At 37.0% G+C, this 19,579-nt stretch overlaps 1 protein-coding gene across 2 annotated transcripts; it reads right to left on the reverse strand.

Annotated features, from left to right (window-relative positions):
• Window positions 1–1,157: 1,157 nt before the first annotated feature.
• Window positions 1,158–18,814, reverse strand: LOC120070959 (dnaJ homolog subfamily C GRV2). 2 transcript variants are annotated; one of them, XM_039022898.1, is made up of 22 exons: window positions 17,871–18,814; window positions 17,212–17,445; window positions 16,958–17,045; window positions 16,649–16,857; window positions 15,083–15,184; window positions 14,943–15,005; window positions 12,660–14,813; window positions 12,029–12,391; window positions 10,145–10,285; window positions 9,056–9,448; window positions 8,465–8,959; window positions 7,485–7,708; window positions 7,044–7,388; window positions 6,420–6,714; window positions 5,709–6,200; window positions 5,203–5,548; window positions 4,769–5,112; window positions 4,226–4,690; window positions 3,792–3,916; window positions 3,016–3,139; window positions 2,096–2,164; window positions 1,158–1,643 (listed from the first exon to the last, which is right to left on the reverse strand). In XM_039022898.1, exons 1-22 carry the CDS (start codon window positions 18,285–18,287, stop codon window positions 1,479–1,481), a joined length of 7,653 nt encoding a protein of 2,550 aa, XP_038878826.1. In that variant the 5' UTR covers window positions 18,288–18,814; the 3' UTR covers window positions 1,158–1,478. The 2 variants fall into 2 exon arrangements, with proteins under 2 accessions (XP_038878826.1, XP_038878827.1); XM_039022899.1 differs by lacking the exons at window positions 16,649–16,857; window positions 16,958–17,045; window positions 17,212–17,445; window positions 17,871–18,814 and having other exon boundaries at window positions 14,939–15,005; window positions 15,083–15,128.
• Between the last annotated feature and the right edge of the window lie 765 nt (window positions 18,815–19,579).

Consider the following 19,579-nt stretch of genomic DNA (forward strand, 5'->3'; position numbering starts at 1 on the left):
AATTTTCAAAAACCAAAAACCAAAAATGAAATAGTTATCAAACAAGACCTAAATTATTAAATAATGAAAATTGATATTTAATTTTTTTTGACTTTTTTACGACATGGATTAAGTTGTCACAATTTTGAAAGTATAAAAACTAAATTGTTATATACAAGAATACAACGACTAAATTTTTACAAAAAATGAAAGTGTAGGAACTTAATTGTTATAAATCAAAATTCAATAGACTAAATTGTTATCTCCATAATTTTTCAACCTTTGTTATTATTTTATTTTATTTTTGGTTAAATATGTACTTTAGTTATAGTCTCAATCCATCCAACTTTACTTTGAATTTTACCTCCATATTTTGAAAGAGAGATTGTATTATATTTCATGAAACAATGAGGATGTTTGAGCAGTTATATTATTTGAATAATATTGATTTATATGTATTTAAAAATATGGTTTCAGTTTTAGTTTTAGTTTTACCATACATCCTATTTCCATCGGTTAGGTTCAAAATCATAATTAAGTTATTTGAATAATATTGATTTATATAAGTATTTAAACATTTTGATAAAAAAAAAAATTAAAATACACTTAAAAAAGTATTATGAACAGCTGCAAAATATGATTTTTTTCACAATAAAAACCCCAACAACAAAATAGTAATGAAAAATACTAGTACTACCACTTTGCAAGTTACTCTATGATTTTTTCGCCTTCATTTAATGAAAAAGATGACAAAATAGTAGTAATGGAAAGAGCATGCAATTCTAGGGTAAAAACAAATATTTTAAAAGTTAAATGACACTAATAAAATTTATTTTAAATGACATTAGTAATGAAAAGGCACGTGGCGCATTAAAATGAAAACGACTTCTCCCAACTCTTACCGAAGTACGTTTTTATTTTCCACAATAAAAACCCCAACAACAAAGAAGACCAATATTGTATCCCCACAAAATAAATAAATAAATAAATATCTATAGAGGCTGCTGCTTGGTCAATGTTACATTTTGATTTATCCACGTCCATGCATGAGGTGGAGGAAGCATTTCAATTATGGTTCCAATAGATTCGAACGTCATTAGAATTTTGTGGGCTATTTTGATTAAAAAAAAACAAGGATTCGAATTTTGGAAAAAGTGAGGTTCTCAACAAATATATTCTATCTTCCAACACTTTCATGGGAAGTTCTTCCATGAAAAGACATGATGAAATCAGCACATTAGAAAATGAAATGGTATATTATTCACACAAAATCACCTCGAACCTCAATTTACAAAGTTCTCTTTACAGCAGAAGAAAATTGCAATGAGACCGTATAATAGTAAAACCCCCTCCTCCCTCTGGAGAAAAAAAATTAAATTGGAGTGAAAGAAAAATGTTGTAACTGTACAAAAAGAACTTAATTTACAGAAAATTTATGCACTCAGGGCATAGAATTGGATTCATAAAAAAGACGCTGAATGCTTGTTCTACAGCTGATTCTATTTTCCATTGGGAGGCCTTGAAGTTTGAGCAGGGGGTGCAGCAAGAGCATAGGTTAGTCTGGAAGATGAATTCTCTATTAGACCAGCAACCCCGGCAGCAGCAGATTGGGCATTTGATGGCAAGAAAAGATCATGTTTCTGATCTTTATAAGCACTCCAAACCTAAAATACAATATCGACCAAATTAAGAGTATTATGAGTGGATGAAGTTTAAAATTACAATCTGCGTGGACCCAAACACTGTATCATAACAAATACTACTAGCCGGTATACAGGCAACCATTTTCCTAATATCATTCCGAACTTTTTTTAAAAAAATACAAAAACTGTGAGATGGGAGATGGGAGATCGAACTCCAAACTCTAAGTTGGAAGGTCATGCAATTACTGTAAGCTCAACTTTGGTAATATCATTCATAAGAACATTGTAAATGTGTGGTCAATGAATGTAAGCAAGAGATGGTACACAGTTATCTTCCATGCATTTTTCATCCACTCTTCGTGTATAGAGAGAAGCCAAGAGATTGACAAAAATTCAGGGACATTTAAGGAGCATGGAAGGAAGAAAGGTAAATGAAAACTATGTTCTAGATCTAACTATCCGTTAATAATTACCTCTGAGGAATCTAAAATATCCCGCACTTTAGAACAATGTGCCCCTTCCGTGGCAAATGCATGCAAAACCTGAATGTACACAAGGAAGAAAAAATTTATATAGATAATAATGTTGCATTAGAAGAATCTTTACTGATGCACGTATCATTTCTAAACTAGAAAGCCCCGTCTTTAAGCCACTTGCTAAAATTCTTGAGAAGTCTTAGTGAAAAAGGAGCTCAGAACTTGGCAAGCTCCCATTTCTTAAGAGGTGTTGTTATTGTGTAATGGTCAATGTTTAAAGGGATGCATCAAGATTCCAGCCAATGTTGAGCCTACCATCTGAAGAAAGGCGTACATGATGGTTATTTCTTTAGCCTTATATACAATATCGACCTATGTATATATCCTCCGACCAAATCACTCTCCAAAATCCTAACTGATTGGCTTCACTCTCCTCCCCTGATCTATTCCTTCAACCACGTCCATCATTCCCTCCAAATGCTTGGTCCCCTTCTCGCTTGTCATTGTCTAACAATTCTTCTTTGAAAGTCTCTCGTATGTCGAAGTTCAAGTCCTTCCGTTAAAACCCCTTTATTAATTAACCCAAATCATATAATGAAAAATCCGTTTATAATCAAAATATAACTCGGGTTGGTGAGAATAACATTGTACTATACATTTAATAACGTTAGACATTCTTGAATGGATTAAAAGTTCCAACAAAATCAGTTAAAAATTCTTCAAATTTCATGTTTTATTCCAAAAATGGAAACAAAACTAGATAATATTACAGAACACTCTCATATTCTGAGAAGTCCCTTCAAGAAAATCTTATGCTTTGAAAAGTCATCCAACAACAAAAGATAGCAGCCGCATCAAGCTATTAAAATTAATAACTACAACAATCAACCAACAAGAAGGCATTCAAAGCTACATACCTCTATTGCTAGCACCCTGCCAATAGAAGCTTCAGATTCATTCCATTTCATTTGAGAGCAAAGTCCATTCCTTCCCCCAGCTCTCCAATCAAGAAGCCCAAGGAGTACTTCGACAAGGCCAACCCTTCATCATAATGCAATAAAGAATGAATACAGAAAGCTTATGAAGAAGAAAGTTCAATCTTAAGCACATCAGTTTTACAATATTTTCTTATTTCATATCAGTCCATACTAACACTAGCCTTACAATCATTGACAATCACAAATTTCATGGGATAACATCCAAAATGGATCAAGATGGTCTTGAGTCATTTGTCAACATCATGCCCAATCCATGAGGTTGGGCACCTCAAAGATCCTATAATCTATGTAAATCAATAAAGTTGTAGTCAACAGTGACTAAAATAAGTTGCCATCAAACTCCTTACCAAACAAAGGCAGAGATACAAGAATCAAAGGTATCTAACTACAGGGACAAACACAGCAAATGGGACGCTGCAGAATATTATGGTTAACTACTTGACACATAAGGCATCTAATCAGGCATTAGAATGTCACACTTGTTGATTCAAATTAGACACATTAGACATCAAGAGGACTCTTTTATCCTAAATTATAATATAGAAGTACCTTATGGTGTTTAGAAAATCTAATAATAGTATAATACTAATAAAAGTCAAAATGTGTGGCAAACGTATCATCTAACAGCTTTTTCCGCTTGGGAACAACATTAGAAGCCATGAAGTAAATTTTGATATACTAAATAAGATACTCACTTAAGCCCTTGGGCAACAAGCGCATCCCTGGCTCGATTTCCAGCAACCACAACACGCTTTAGGGTTTCAAGTGCCAGTATGCTTCCACCATTCCATCCTATTGCTTTCATTAGAAGAGGAACAACCTAGAACCATATAAGTGCTAGTCAGATAATACACAATGATGAAACCAAAGCAAATTAAAGATGATTGATGGCACAGGTGTTTAGATACTATTAATTCATCCCAATGTGCAGAGAACTGCAAACACTTGATCGTTCAACAAGAACCAAGAGTGAGAAAAGCACGCTAACATCTTTTTTTTTTAATCAAGACTAACATCCCACAAATGCCATGTAAAATTAATATCCATCGTCCTTGGATAAATTGTCTTTCATTGGCTAACATAAATATTTTTTTGCAGGGTGTTGCATAAATAATATAATAAAATATACCTGAGGAGTTCCAACACTAGTTGCTGCCATTGCCTCTGCACATGTAGTACTAGCTGCCAGTTGATGCAGGACACGTAAACAGCTGAGACGCACACGTTCCTGTGGAGTTTGTGCAGGCTGTTCTGATCCATCACTAGGTTCATGAGTTCTCTCCTCATAGTTGCCATTGTTTGGCTCCTCTGATGACATAGTTTCTCGTCTGGCCTCGTAAGCCACAGCAGCAACAAGTTTGGGTACATATCCAAGATATCCAACATGATCTGCTAGTGCTGGGTGCACTCGCAATAACGAAACCAAAGCAGCAGAGAGAAGAAGAGGAAGCTCAGGGTTAAAAGCTTGTGTATCATAATGTGTGGCAGCAATAGATGACAAATACTGATCCAACAATCCTTCCAAAAATCTCTTTGGATTTCTTAGAGGGAACTTGGGGTCTTTCAGAAACAATCTAACATATATTCCTCCAACCTGCATGAACATAAAGCTGCTAAGTTTTGCAGCAATGAAGGCAGACAATGTAAGATGGCAGATACGTAACATATATACCTGAGGTTCATCTCTCATTTCTTGTTGTGTAGATGCCTGCTCAGGCACATCCCAATCAATAACACGACCTTTCATCTGCTCACGATACAAGTCTGAAGCCATAGTTGCAATTTGGGCAGACAATGAGGCTGCCATTGCTGACGTCCATACAAGTTCTGGCGTTTCGGTGGTTTGGTCTACAGCTGCCACTACTGCTTCACCAGGTCCATCCCTGATAACTGATACTAGGCCATCTGGAAGAAATCTAGCAAGAGTTATAGCAACTCTAGGGCCATGCATGGGCTGCCCAATGAGTTTTCCCAACAAGGAGGCGGCAGCAGCTCTTTGTTGCAGAGGAATTTCATCTGCATATTATACATAATAAATAGGTCAAGAATTGTCTCTTCCACAATCTCTACATGGGAAAATATAAAATTCAATTTACAGTTACTTACCCTGCAGAGGTAAGAGAATTTCAAGAATATATACAACACCACCATGCTTGGCAGCTGACCAGGCAAGTTCTGCAGTACTTGCCAAAGCATAAAGAACATGGAGAACCCCTTCACGACATTGAGGATTGGAATGGAGCATTTGTAATAAAAGGAGAAGACCAGATCCATCAGCAACCATAGCCTCTAAGCACGGAGCATATGCAGTTAAAAGTGACAGCACACCGAGACAAAGTTGAGCAATGTTGCATTTTGATGGAACAGGAACAGAAAAGCATTCAAAAAGAGGCAATAGCTTGTTTTTGGTAGAAAAGATGGATGCCAGATTTGGATACCGCGTTAGCAAATTCTGAAAATTATAATGGAGGACAAGAGTGTCATATATGTTGCATTGCTTCCAAATCAAATAAAAGACATCAATTTAACTGTTCATATTCCCCATATGATCCATAAACTCAATAGACAATAAACCCATTGGGTGAAGTGATGGAAATGAATCAGCAGCATACCTTTAAGGAAATCAATCCAAATTGAAGGTTCTTAACCAATAAAGCTTCTTCTTTTTCAGAACCGTGCCCATCTGATGCTGACATTGTATCAAGAGGCTCGCTCTGCTGGCTAATTTGTCCAGAAGCCTCTTTGTTAAGTTGCTCAGCTTTGGGAGATGGAATGCTGGAATTAAGTTCATTTTGTAAACTACAGCTGTCACTAGTAACAGGTTTATTCTGAGAAGCAGAATCTACAAAGTACTCATTATGAACAAGGTCTGATATGAATTCAACCAAAGCAACACCAAAAACCTCAGGACTACTAATCTCGAAATCTGGTTGATCATTGTAAACTCTCAGATAAACATTGCCAACATAGAGTTCTTTTGACAGTGCCTCGTACACAAATTCATGTGAATCTTTCAGATCATATGACCCATCAGGGCCCTGGCTACTGCGCTGCTGATCCACAAACTTGAGGAGTTCTGCTCGCGTGGAAGAGTTCCAAATAATCTACAAGAATAATGTTTAAAAAAATTAGGGAAGAACTCCAATTTAAGGAAACTACATTCATTATACAAACTTAGGGAAGAATTCCAATTTAAAGAAATTACATTCATTATACAGGAAGGTAAAATGGCATATTGATACTGATTGAGTGTCAAACAATTCTACCTTCAAATATATAAGAGTAGAAAGACAGAATAACAAAATTAGTAGACCGATGTGTACCTCAGGTGATTCCAAGTTTGCATTTATTTTGGATAGTAGATCTTTAGGTTCTGGATCCTTCAAAAGACTAGCAACTTTTGGAGTTAACAATGTACGGAGAGCATCAGCTGCAGCCTGATTATAAGGTGTAGGACTGTCATCACTACACATACCGCTAAGCCTTGAGAGGGCCTGAGAAGCGCGTAAGGCATGCAAATTCTTTGCAATTTGAACACTGGCACCGACACCATGTGACTCCTTTGTGTCAGAATCCTCGGCTGTTGAGTCATATTGAAGCAACAAGGGCAAAAGGTACCTAAAAATAATTTAAGAAAGTCGAGAAACAGGATTAGGAAGTATTCATTTCTGATGACAGGGCTTCAATAGTCTATGGTTATTAATTGAACCAACAAACTGGAAATGGAACAAAGACACTGCGGAAATTTTGCCTTGTGAACGTTATCATCAGAAGATAAATGGACAACTCAGCAAAACAATCTAATAGGAATGGTCTTGTAGTTTAGTTACTGTTTAAATTTCAAAATCCCTCTAACACCCTAAGACCATTCCTATCACAATAATAACCAAGTCATGATCAAAACCAACCAGAGAGATACAGAGAGTGAATTAGATAAGAAAACATACCATAAGACCCCAGCTTTTAACAAGGCATCCTGAAATTCAGAGGAAACAGAAACGTGGGCAATAGTCTGGAGAGCAGCATCAACAGCTGCTGGTACTAGCTCAAGTTCAGTGCAATGTACTATGTCATCCACTAGACCAGAAAATTCGAGCATCTCAACCCTCGCACTATCAAACTGGCTTAGAACAGAAAAGGTTCGCATGACATTTGTAACAATGATAGCAGATGGTTCGTTTGCAGAAGTAGTTGGTTGCACCACACACATGCAACGAGAAAGAAGAACTGCAAGAAGTTTAATTCCACTATCCCTCACGAGTTCTTCGCCATTCAATGAAGACGATGCACATCTAACACATCAAAGAAGAAACTTCAGTTCATTTTATCCATCTCATAAACTAACTAAATAACAATGTGAAAAAGAATAGTGAAATAGGAAAAGTTACGTGAGCCACAAAAGTTCTGATGCTGCTACAAGGAGGGGTGCTCTATCAGATGCAAGAAAATTGTTATCTTCCTTGTCCACTGTTACAGCATTTAGCAGCATTGGATAACCTGCATATTTGAAAGGTTCGAGTACATTTCCATAGCGTCTGTACAAGATACATTGACCTCTCAACAAAAGCAGCAACCTCCAAGGTTGTGGACCTTGCAACCCTTGCATGGTAGCCTATGAAGGGTAATGGAGAAGGGTTTGATTAAAGAAAATGTGTGATCGTCTTTTACAGATCCAGCCCAACGGCTGTCATGTGATGGTAACAAAATAAAATAATATACACACTCTGAAAAGGTTCTAAGTAATGTATTGTGTACGTCCATGAACTAAATTCTACAAGTCATTGGTAACCATATCAGAAAGGGTACTATATTTTATTTCACAACATGCACAGAAGATTGTAATAAGCAAACCCTCTATACTAGAAAATCTGGGCATCACAAGCACTCAAGCATCAAGAAGGTTACAAACTGATGGAAGAGTTGGTTCCAATTCCCATTTTTCCTTCCTTTTTTGTTTTTTCCAATTTCTTGAAACTTGCCAGAATTTTAAAATACCATGCATGACATGTACACACACTGTTTGCTTATGCCATTTTTTCCCCCTTCATGAGACTTGCCAAAGTTTTGGAGTTCTGTACTTGAGATGTATATTCTATGTCTCTATTAAGCTCAATTGAGTCCATTAGGATCCACAGGCTCAAATGAAACATGCTTGTCAAAATATCAAGGTTTATCTTTTATTTTCTCATCAATGCTGTGTTTAGTCTTTGACGTACAGATATAAAGCGGTAAATGCACTAGCTTATACTAGAGCATACTTTGAAAGGGGACTTAAAACCCTGATTGTCAATATGCTATTTGCCATGTTATAAGCTTGTTGAAAAACAATTAGGTGTATGCATCAGAATAAAATGCTTCAGAGGCCTACCTGTAGACGCTCATAAGCTTTCTGCACAGCAAGAAACTTTTCCCTTCCTTCTGGATTTTTGTCAGGATGGTATTTCATTGCAAGTTTTCTATATTGCCGTTTAAGCTTTTCTTCGTCAATATTCTCAACTTGTCTAGAGATGCCAAACATCTCTTCACCATTTTCAGAAGAATGTCTCACATTACCACCATCGTTCACCACATCCTCCAGAGATATCTCCAATATTTTGCAAGCTTCTTCTTCAGAGAGATCCATAGGTCTGCGTGTTAATTCTTCACGCCACATAACAAGTAATGACTGTAGAAATTCAACATGTTCAACAATAGGCCAGTTGGGAAATCGTATCTCATCACACAAGTTCCTCAGATAGTAACGATGACACCACATTTCATCCCTCAACTCTTGGTATGTCACTGGTGGCATAGGAGCATATTCATATAAACAATGGCAATGCTGTGATAATTTTTGGGGAAAATCGCCAAGATGCTGCAAGACCTGGTAAAAGAGAGTTTCTAGTTTGGACGTCTGTTGAATGTAAAGCAAAAAAATTCATTTATGGAAGCAAAAGTAGACCCAAAGCAAGGGGAGCACCTGACAAATAAGGTTTTCTGCTCTCATTTTGTGTGTCCATATGATCTCGGGAGTATCTGAGTCAGAAACCATAGCAGCAGCAAATGCAGCTGGGCCACTGCGCTCCAGTACATAGAGCAGGGATTCAGGAAGAAGTCCACCCAATACACTACGCTTTGCAAGAGGCAAAGAAGAGGAAACTGCAGCCTCTTCTCCACCATGAAATGCTTGATGGACATGAGTCACCGAGAAGAGTTGTGCGATTGAAAGAAGGTTAGATCCTGGATACGCAAGGGCAAAATAGAAAGCACCTGTACTGTAAAGACGAATCATGGCTTTGGGATTTCTGGTGACAACAGCTCTTAATAAAGCAGCTGAAAATTCCACAATGTTTGGTTCCCCAGAGAGCATAGCCTACACACAATAAGGGGAAAATAGCCACTGTAATACATTCTCCAAGGCTAGGCCAAAAAAGGAAAATAAAGATGACAAGAGAACTCAAATAAAGACTCAACGTTAAGGTTTCAAAATGTAGGCAAGCCAATAAAAATAAATAGAAATGGACCTACCAAATCATTATTAGTAATAAGCGAATACAGAATGCAAACTAGTGATATATGTGATTAGATTTAGGCAGCATCGTATTATCACCATAAATAGAACAATTATACTTTTTTACATTAAAGAAAAAAAGGTTCAGCATACTTACAATTGATAAATCTTGTTTCTTGAGATGTGTTTACTGTTCTTTTCATTAAAAATTGAATTATGGGTAAGAGTTACTTCTTGTCAACTTCATAAATATATCATCATCATCATCATCATCATCATCATCATCATTATAGGAACAAATAATTATTAACATTACCTTAAGAATCATTTGTCTTTTGAAGTACTTTTTCAATGATTTTTTCATTGAAAAGTAATGTATGAAACTCTACAACTTTCTTGGTTCTCACTAACTTGCATAATTCACAATTTAACACCATTAAACTCATACAATAAGTAACACGTTTATCCAACCAGACCATCACTTTGAGGTAAGAGTTAACCAGTGGTTCCTCCTCCCAAGTAACCTGCGAAAGACAAGAAAAGAGTTCCAGATCTCACCTGAGCGATGTGTGGAAGGCACCTTGGACTGGACAAGATTCGTTTTACTCTAGGGGTTGGTGTGACTATCTCTCCAGCATCATCCAAGTCCGAATGTGCAGATACCATACTATGTAAAATGGACAATGCTGTCTCACCAATCTAGACAACAAACTCATTATATCAAGATATCAGTGGAAACAAAGAGAGAGGTTTCAAAGTATATTCTATACATAGTTGGAGTCAAGGTTCGAAATATCCATATTGACATAAATATCGAGGTCCCAAGTTTATGGAAATATCAATATCGATGGAAATTTTGGAAAACTTTACGGAAATCGATAGAAATTGATAGAAATTGTTACAATTAGTAATGAAACTTTGATTGGGACCTAATTAGACTATATTTGACCATTTTTAATCAATATTTCTATAAAGTAAGACAATATTTAGAGGTATAGTGTAAATATCTGTGTAGGTGTCAATGTGATAGCAGAAATTAAAAAAAGGAAAAATAATTACAAAATAATATCAAATATTGGCAATTAATTGCAAAATTAAAGGACATGAGATGTTTGCATATAAAATAACAGTAAATTATTTATTATAAAACCTACATGTCTAAGATAAAAAAGATGACTTTGAGCATCTAATCTAGAATCTTGATAATTTTGGTAGAAACTACAGTATTGCTACCAAGTCATCCTATATTGAAAATATTGAAGATAGTTACTTAAATGAAAATGATAGGACTCGTATGGCCAACATATAGACCCTATTGCTGGATACATTTCATTGATCGATGATCTTCCTCCTTCATATGGAAAATAACTATTTGGTGGAAAGTTAGGCTGAAAATTGTTATGGTCAAGTCTTTAAAGACCATCATAATTTGAGTAAGAATAATTACATTGACCATAGTTTTGTTGTGTATTAGAACAACTTGTGACCATAATTTTCTAAGTCTTTTTCTTGGAAATGAAAACTTTGGATGGTAAAAGAATCAAAACTCACATCAATTCAATTTTGAGGTGAAAATCCATGAAAATTCAATAGAAAAAGGTTTGAATGAAATTAAAAATAAATATATGTTATTTTTATCAATTTTGGTTTCTTAGGAATGAAAGAAGTGGATGGTAAAAGAAATAAAGCTTACATCAATCCAATCTTGAGGTGAAATGATATGAAAATTCAATGGAAAAAGGTTTGAATGAAGTTAAAAATAAATATATATTATTATTTTTCTCAATTTTGGTTTCATGAAAATGAAAGCTTTGGATGGTAAAAAAACAAAACTTGCATCAATTCAATTTTGAGGTGAAATGATGTGAAAATTCAATGAAAAAGGTCTAAATGAAGTTAAATATAAATATATGTTATTATTTTTCCCAATTTTGGTTTCTTGGAAATGAAAGCTTAGGATGGTAAAAAACAAAATTTACATAAATTCAATTCAATTTTGAGGTGAAATTATACATTGATGTGTAAAACTATACAATTCATGTAATCAAGACAAGTCTATAAACCTTAAAAAACTTCCATTGAGCCTAATTGCTTTAAAAAAAATTGAAATATCCATCGAAATTTCAAGAATGGGGAAAAATCGAAAATCCTCCCATACCGAAATTTCGAGATTTCAACTGAAATTTTAAATTATGGTTGGAGTATACAACAATAATCAAGCAGTACCAACACACTCAATTAATTGCTTGAAAGGAAACATAACCGGGCAGGAAAAAAAAAGCTAGAAATGCAAGTGTACATTCACAAGGTATTTTGCAGGAAGACTGGAAAATGGCCATGGGAGGTCCAGAAAATAGATTGAGCAACAAAGGGGTTATTAACGTGTAATGTAGCCACATCTTAGCTTTAATAAACATATAAGCACACAATAAAAATGCATACCTGAGCTGGTGTGAGAACCGGAACTCGAACAGCTAATGCCCACCGTAGTTCACGTATATCACGCAATCTCTTCCAGTCAAGCATTCCAGAGGCCCAGCACCGTGTTGTCCAATCAATAGATTTCTTTGACCACAGTCTTCTAATGGCATCTTTCTCCAATGGCCCAACTTTTGCATTCTCTTTGTCAATAAACATCCACTCTTTGAGAGGTTCCATAAAAGCAGTGGCAGCAAGCAAATTAGACTCTAAAGGAATAGCAGTCCTCTCTGAGGCTTCATGAACCACTGTCAACAGATCAACAGCTAATACACATCCTCCAACCAAAACACATGCCTCTACATTTGACAATACCTTCATCAATGCCTGCAAGCAAAGTTAATATAAGTGAAATAAATATCTTTATAAAATCTAAAGACCATATTAATCATCCTGAAAATTGTTCCATGCTAGCTTAGTCCCAAGACCCAAAACAGTCAATTCTCTAATTTTCGTTAAAGGGAGTTAAAGAACTGAACAAACTAAGATAGTGATTTTTTCCCTCCATGATAATTCATGGTGTTTGGAAACAAGTATATCACTCAAGGTAGCAGGGGAAGTGGACAGGGGGAAAGGGTTTTGAGCATTTGTGCACCTTCAAAAGAAGAAGAAGACGATGCCTCAAAGCTCTATCATCTGTTCGATCCAAGAGAACTGTTATATGAGCAGTGCCTTCGAATGGACCGATTGTCTGATGATGCTGTTCATAGACAATTGACATAGCCCTTGCACATAGCTCTCTGACAGAAGAACCTCCACCTCCTCCAAAACCATCCAGTCTTCCCATATCACACCAATCATCAGATGCACCCAGTTCATCAGGAATGGTACCATCTACTGTGAGTCCCGTGTCCGCATCACATAAGAATCGATGATAAAGTGCTCTAAAGAAAGCAACTGGGTCACGGAGTGGAAAATCCTGAACCCTGCCGGTACTGTTGCTTTCAAGCAACAATCGTAAATAATACTGACCTACACAAACTTCTTTAGACAAACTAGGATAGCTAACTAAGAACTCAGAGTAGTTCCAAGAAATTTTTGGCAGACTATCTTGACTAGTCATACTTTCTCCAACAGGGGTGACCCCAGGCACGATATCTTCAGACCGTTCTTTTTCAACATCTAATTTATGAACCTCGGCTTGCAATGTCTCACGTAGTTCTTGTCTTGTGCGCTCATTCCAAATCAAATCAGCACGATTATGATCAAGGCTAAAAGCACGCCAAAATTCAGGCCAATTACAGAGTAGCCTGCCAGATCCAACAGGAGTGTTCTCCACAACTACCTGAGCAGGAGCAGGAAGTCCTGACTCCTGATTAGCATCAGCACAGCCAATATTTGGTTCTGATGCCTCATTTATGATAGTAATTGGAATATCAGTCAAAGAAGGAACAGCAGATTGATCACGTTGGGCTAACCCGGTAACATCACTGATAGCATTGTCACTAGGATGAGCAACAGAAGCTTGAATGGTTGAAACTGGACCAGCACTTATCTGCCTTGAGGGTTCGCCAGTCTCAAAATTATTATGTGGCAAATTTTGATCTTGAGATGTTGTCATTCTACCTGTACGGCCTCTCCTCTGGAGTAAGCGTCTCTGTCGTCTACTATATGACCCTTCCTGATTTGAATCCTCATGCAGAACTCCATCAGATCGTGTGTGTAAATATGCAACAAGCCCAGGAGGCAAAACTCTAGACAACAAATCTAAAGCTGGTTGATAAGAGTCTGCCCATAGAGCAACTAACTGCCGACTAACCTCACGTCTCTCACCAGCCGGAAGGAAAAATGCATGAGATAAATGCCTCAATATAGCACCATCTCGTAAAGCAGCATCACGCATTGATTCTGCTGCAATTGCATCTTCTTCTGCAATTGTGCGCATTATCACAGCCACAGTTTCTCTTACACTTTCAGCTGGATGTCCAAAGAGGGCAAACAAGCGACGCTTGAGACCAGCTACTTGGCGTAATAATTCAACAAAAACTGGATATTGAGTTGTTTCACCATGTGGTTCACATATCATCGCATCAAGCACTTCAACAACAGCCATGGAAAGCAAAGGAGAAATAGACATTGGCTTCAGTCTGTTGACAAGAATAATCACATAACCTTGATGAGCAAACAACACTGACTTGGTGTGCATGATTGTAGCATGCCGCTCTCCTTTAGAATCTGTCACCAGATTTGAATCACCAGGCCCGCCACCAATAAGCACTGCAATTAGGCCTGCAGCTTCAGCTGCTACACCCTCAGAACCATTTCTAAGCAAACCCATTATTCTCCCAACAGCAGCAGGAAATGACATCACGTGTGATGCTGCACTTGTTGATGCTAACAATCGACGTAAACATGAGACGAAGCCCATTACAGTTGCAGCTGCTTTAGGTGAAGGAGGTGGCAATGGAGGGGACTCAGGAGGAAGATTTGGTGCAGCTGGAAGCATTGTGATCAAGGCCATGAGGGTCACCTCTGGTACTTCAATGTTGGAAGGAACCCCACTATAAGGTATACATGCATTAAACTCCCTTATTCTACGCCAAAGTTTAGCTCTTGATCCAGGTATTGAACCACTTTCGGCCACAGCATCTTTAGCAGCTGCTGCTAAGTGCTTCAAATGCATGGACGCATTTTCCAAATCAATGACTGATTGTTGTTGACCAAATTGTAGGTGGACTCTTCCACACGGTGGATCAATACGATGACCAGGCATTGTTAGCCTAGGTAACACAGGTACTGCGTACTGTCCCTAAAGGAAGACAGCAGAAAAGAAAATAGACAACATTAAGATACCAATGACACCAATATAGAAATCCATTTATGGACACTAAATAGTATAAATAAATAAATAAATAAGACAAATACATCATCTACCTACTTCTGTTTGCAATACATCCCGAATGGCTGCAAGTAAGTTATCACGAGACGTACTGGCATATACCTGATATTCATGCCATGTCCATTAAAAGTTCATAAAATCATATTAATCTAGACTGAAAATTTAAAAGGTAAGCTCACATGAACAAGACATCCATCGTTGAATTCAATAGCAAACATCTGGGGCTCCTCTGCAAAGCGTACAAGGGAGCTGACAGCAGATAAAGGACGAACTGTAACAGCCTGTACATAAAATTTTCAATGATTTACAAAACTTTATCTAACATGCAAGATACATGTGCAATGATGCTGAATGGTCGCCTTAATATTTCTGTTCACAGAAACTTCACTCAAGACTACACAGTTTTTTTAGTTAGTTGAAGTATGTATCATTGTGAAATTTTGTGAGACGAAAATAGGTGTATACAATGGCTAAGAATTGGTTATCTGGGATTCCAATATCTAGACTTATCATATTATCATTTCTGACTTAAAAACAAATCTGAAATCTGAAATGAGTATGCATCCGTTTTGTAGAATGTAGACATGAGCAATTGAGCATCAAAATTGTTTAATTAATATAAAGTTGATATCCACAACAATAATTAAATCATGTTTGATTAACTAATCCCTTCTATTAAAAAAATAACTGTAATTAATTAATACCTGTATAGAACAATTTTTCAAACAACTGCTGTATCAACTCAATAAATATCATTACTTGATAATTCAAGTGCACAAAATAATTAGTTACTTAAACAACTATGACTGCAAAAGTAATACCTGTATAGAACAGGTTTTTCAAACAATTTCTGTATCAACTCAATAAACATTACTACTTGATAATTCATGTGCACAAAATAATTAGTTACTTAAAACATCTATGATCGCAAATTTGCCAAACCAATCAATTCATACTTCACATTCAGAATGCTTAAGACTGAAATAGGATTTTAACTATCAACATACTTTATTAATATCAATCAACTCAATTTTCATAGGGGCAACAAATAAAATCAGCGGGCTTATTAAGAGGCATTCCAATGAAATGTAAATGGGACCACAATCCGGTCACTGCATAAGGTGCTCAAAACACAAACGAGAGGGTGGAGTTCCAAACTATGCCCCGGGGAAGGGGAGAGACCAAACTCCCCAGGGCAGCAGAGGCCTTAATTTGAATGCACCATTTTGGGGCATCTAAGCACATAATCGAGGGAGAGAAACTTCAAATGAGCAGACTGTGGAGGGGTCTTGGAATGTGAGCAATCCTATGGGGTGCTGAAGGAAATCCACAGAAGGAGAGTTGAAAGATAGACACGGTTCGTTTTCCTTCAGTGTTTGAGCTTTCATTACGATCTAAATTAAAAGAAACAACCCCAAACTATTGCAATATCAAAGAGACAACCACAATAATATTGTCTTTCAAGAGCGTTATCCCTCTCTAAGTCCACAATGGACCAATACCAGGTCAAAATTATGTCTAACCTCTACACTCCCTAACTCCCTCTATTTCCTCCACTCTAACAAATTATAATATAATTACAATTATGTCACTACTTATATAACCCTGTTTTTACAGCACCAGGAGGAAAGGAGGAGCTTCAGACACATGAGATGTGGATGCATCAAACACCAAGTAAAATACATAGTGATCAGTTCAAATTGATGGCAAGCAAATAATACAAAGCTAAATGTTTGTCCACTTACTTCATAATTTTCTGGGCGTCTTTCAACTATTGAGACTTTTGTAAGAATGAGTTGTCGAGACACAGCATCACCATGTTCACCAAGTCCTCCTTTAGGACCAACTCCCAAACTCAATCCTGGAACATTCAAAGTTCCATGTGCAGCAGACCGTAGTCTTGTAACAGACCAGCCACCGCATGGGGTTTCATCAGCTCCGACAGCCTCTTTTGCTAGATTTAATACATTTTTTTCAAATAAGATATGACAAATAAATTTTTTGAAAAGGATAGAAGAAGTACATATAAGAGAGGAAACAGTTTAATGAATTACCCCTTCGATTTATGTACTCTGTCACAGTGAGAGATTGTGAACTGTCCACTGAAAGTGACAACCCTACCATGGATTTTGCTGTTTTCGTCTACAATAAAGTAGACTTAAAATTAGAAATTCTTATAAATGTTAGACCTTTCAAGGTATTGTTTTGGTCATTTCTCCCTGATGAACAAACCTCACATTTACACAAACTGCTAACCAACAAGATGTCATAATTAAGAGTATGTGCAACAGCTGAGATTCCAACCTACCAAATTTGAGATGATGGCACTGTTTGAAGTACCCGAAGAAGCTTGAAAGGCTTTTGATTTCCTTCCATATAAAGGGCATAGAACAAAACCACCATATTCAGCACTTTTTTTCCCATAAGCATCAGGTAGGATTATAATTGCAGGAGAGCCCATATCTCTAAAATCCAAGCACCAACGAAGGTCTCCAGATTTCACGTCTATAAGCTCGACTCCAACATTAGAAACTTTTAATTTCTGTAAAAGCAAGCAGACAGTGCCAAGCCATTCAGCAACTGAACCTAATCCACACAATAGACTTGAACATGTGAAAGTAATTATAAGTAGTCCTACACAAAAGCACTTAATTCGATAGTCTCGCCAGTTTGATTCAACTCTTCTGATTGTCTATTTAGTTTTATGGTTTTAACCCTGACGAGTTAAGTATTAAGACAAACATCTAATTTTCCCTGGGTTCAAGGCAAGGCAAACACAACTTTCTTTCAGTTTCTTGTATCCGGTACTCTCAACCAATGGTTGCAGCCTAAGAGATGTACATATAGAGAGAGTTCCTTGATACAATGACAATGTTTAGACAATTATTTTTATTTTTTAAAAAAAACTCGGTAAATAGCAAATAGTTCACCACTCAATTCTGGATGCAGGCAAAGGAGAAAACTTACAAAGGGAACCCATTCCGAGCCTCGTCGCCGAAGATGAAGCACCGGAAACTCAGCCACGGGGGCCAATCTATTCCACCTAATTCTGTGCAACGCCGTCAGTATACTCGCTCTGTATTTGGAAGAGAACTTCATCCCCTTGAACTTTCCACGCCCATCTGTGCGAACACTAATGTTAAACTCGTTCGAATTATCATCTCGCCCAATAATCGGTGAGGCACCCTCGTAATCACTAGCGACATCGTATGAATTAGTCACCGCCAGTGTGGAAGGGTCTAACGTAATGATCGAAGCGGCCGAAATACATAGAATCCGCTTGTAACGGCCACGCCACGAGTGCTTAATAACCAAATAGCGCGCCAAGTATTCTGGCTCTTCGGGAGGAGCAGAATTGGAAGAATGAACAGTAGATTGTTCCATTGAAGGAGGACGAGCAGGAGCTGGTCGAGAATCAGACGTAAGCCGGTTCACAGATTCGATATTAGCAAGGTAAGCAAGAGTATGGGTAGGAGGCACATTGTTAGATCGGAGAAAAAACCAGAGTCCCGCGCCGGTTTGGACCGATGCAGCCGCCGACGGGCTTCTGTGAGACCGAGACTGATTCGCCCCCAGCTCTGACGGTTATATATCCAACTCTCCAGCTTTAAATTGAACAAACTAAACCCTAATAAACTCTAATCATCAAAGTATTCCGCGAAAAGAAATTGATAAGCCGTAATCCGTGGAACTGATCATGCAAATAACAAAAGGGCATTTGACTCCCTCGATTGAATCCGATCGAGAATTATCATCAGACAACCAATTGCAAATTACTAAAGAATGAATTTAGTCTGACCGTCGTCGTCGTCGTCGGAGGAGGAGGAGGATGGAGAGGAAAAGTCGAAAACAGGTCGGAAACGATTGTTCCCAGCGTTGGGAGGTACCACTGTCAGTTGGGCAAAAAAATTCGGGTCGGGGTTATCGTCACCTGTCAGTGACCATTTAATGACGTGGCATCAATTCGATTGTGAGATGTGTTTAATCCAAGCCGTTGATTTGCAGGACGAAGCTCAATTAAATCCATCCCTTTGATCAAGGGCATTACTTTCATAGCTAATGTTAAATTATTAAGTCAACTTCGTTGGATTGTTAGGGTAACGTTCAAAATCGAGCATGAGAGACATTTTTATTATAAGCTCCTCAATTAGATATAACTTTATTTAACATAAAGAAGTTGGGTCTAAAAGAACGATGATAAATTGAACTCGAGAAAGAAAATGATGATAAATCAATATTTTATAGATGTTGAGTATTTTCTTGTCTCGTCAAAACCTTAAATATTATTCTTAAAATTTAATCTCTTAAATATCCCCAATGTCGTTATTATTAAATTATTATGATCGAGTGATACAGTATGTCTGAACTAACCATCACGTCATTTGTCCTGTTACAATTATTTTTGGGTCAAAGTACGACCTTTCGTGTACAAGCACGATATGAGATATCGCGATATAATAGTAGATATATGTTTGAATAAATAGTCACGTTCTTTGATCTATTATAATTACTTAAAAGTCGAAGTAGTGTATCATTTCATGTATGAGTGTGATTTAGACCACATATATATGAAACATTATTACCTATCGATGAACATATGTTTGAATAGATAGATAGTCACATCCTTTGCTTATTACAACATTTTCGAATCAAAATGGTTTTATGACGAAATAGTG

This window comes from Benincasa hispida, chromosome 2 (genome assembly GCF_009727055.1).
Source record: "Benincasa hispida cultivar B227 chromosome 2, ASM972705v1, whole genome shotgun sequence".
Lineage (NCBI taxonomy): Eukaryota > Viridiplantae > Streptophyta > Magnoliopsida > Cucurbitales > Cucurbitaceae > Benincasa > Benincasa hispida.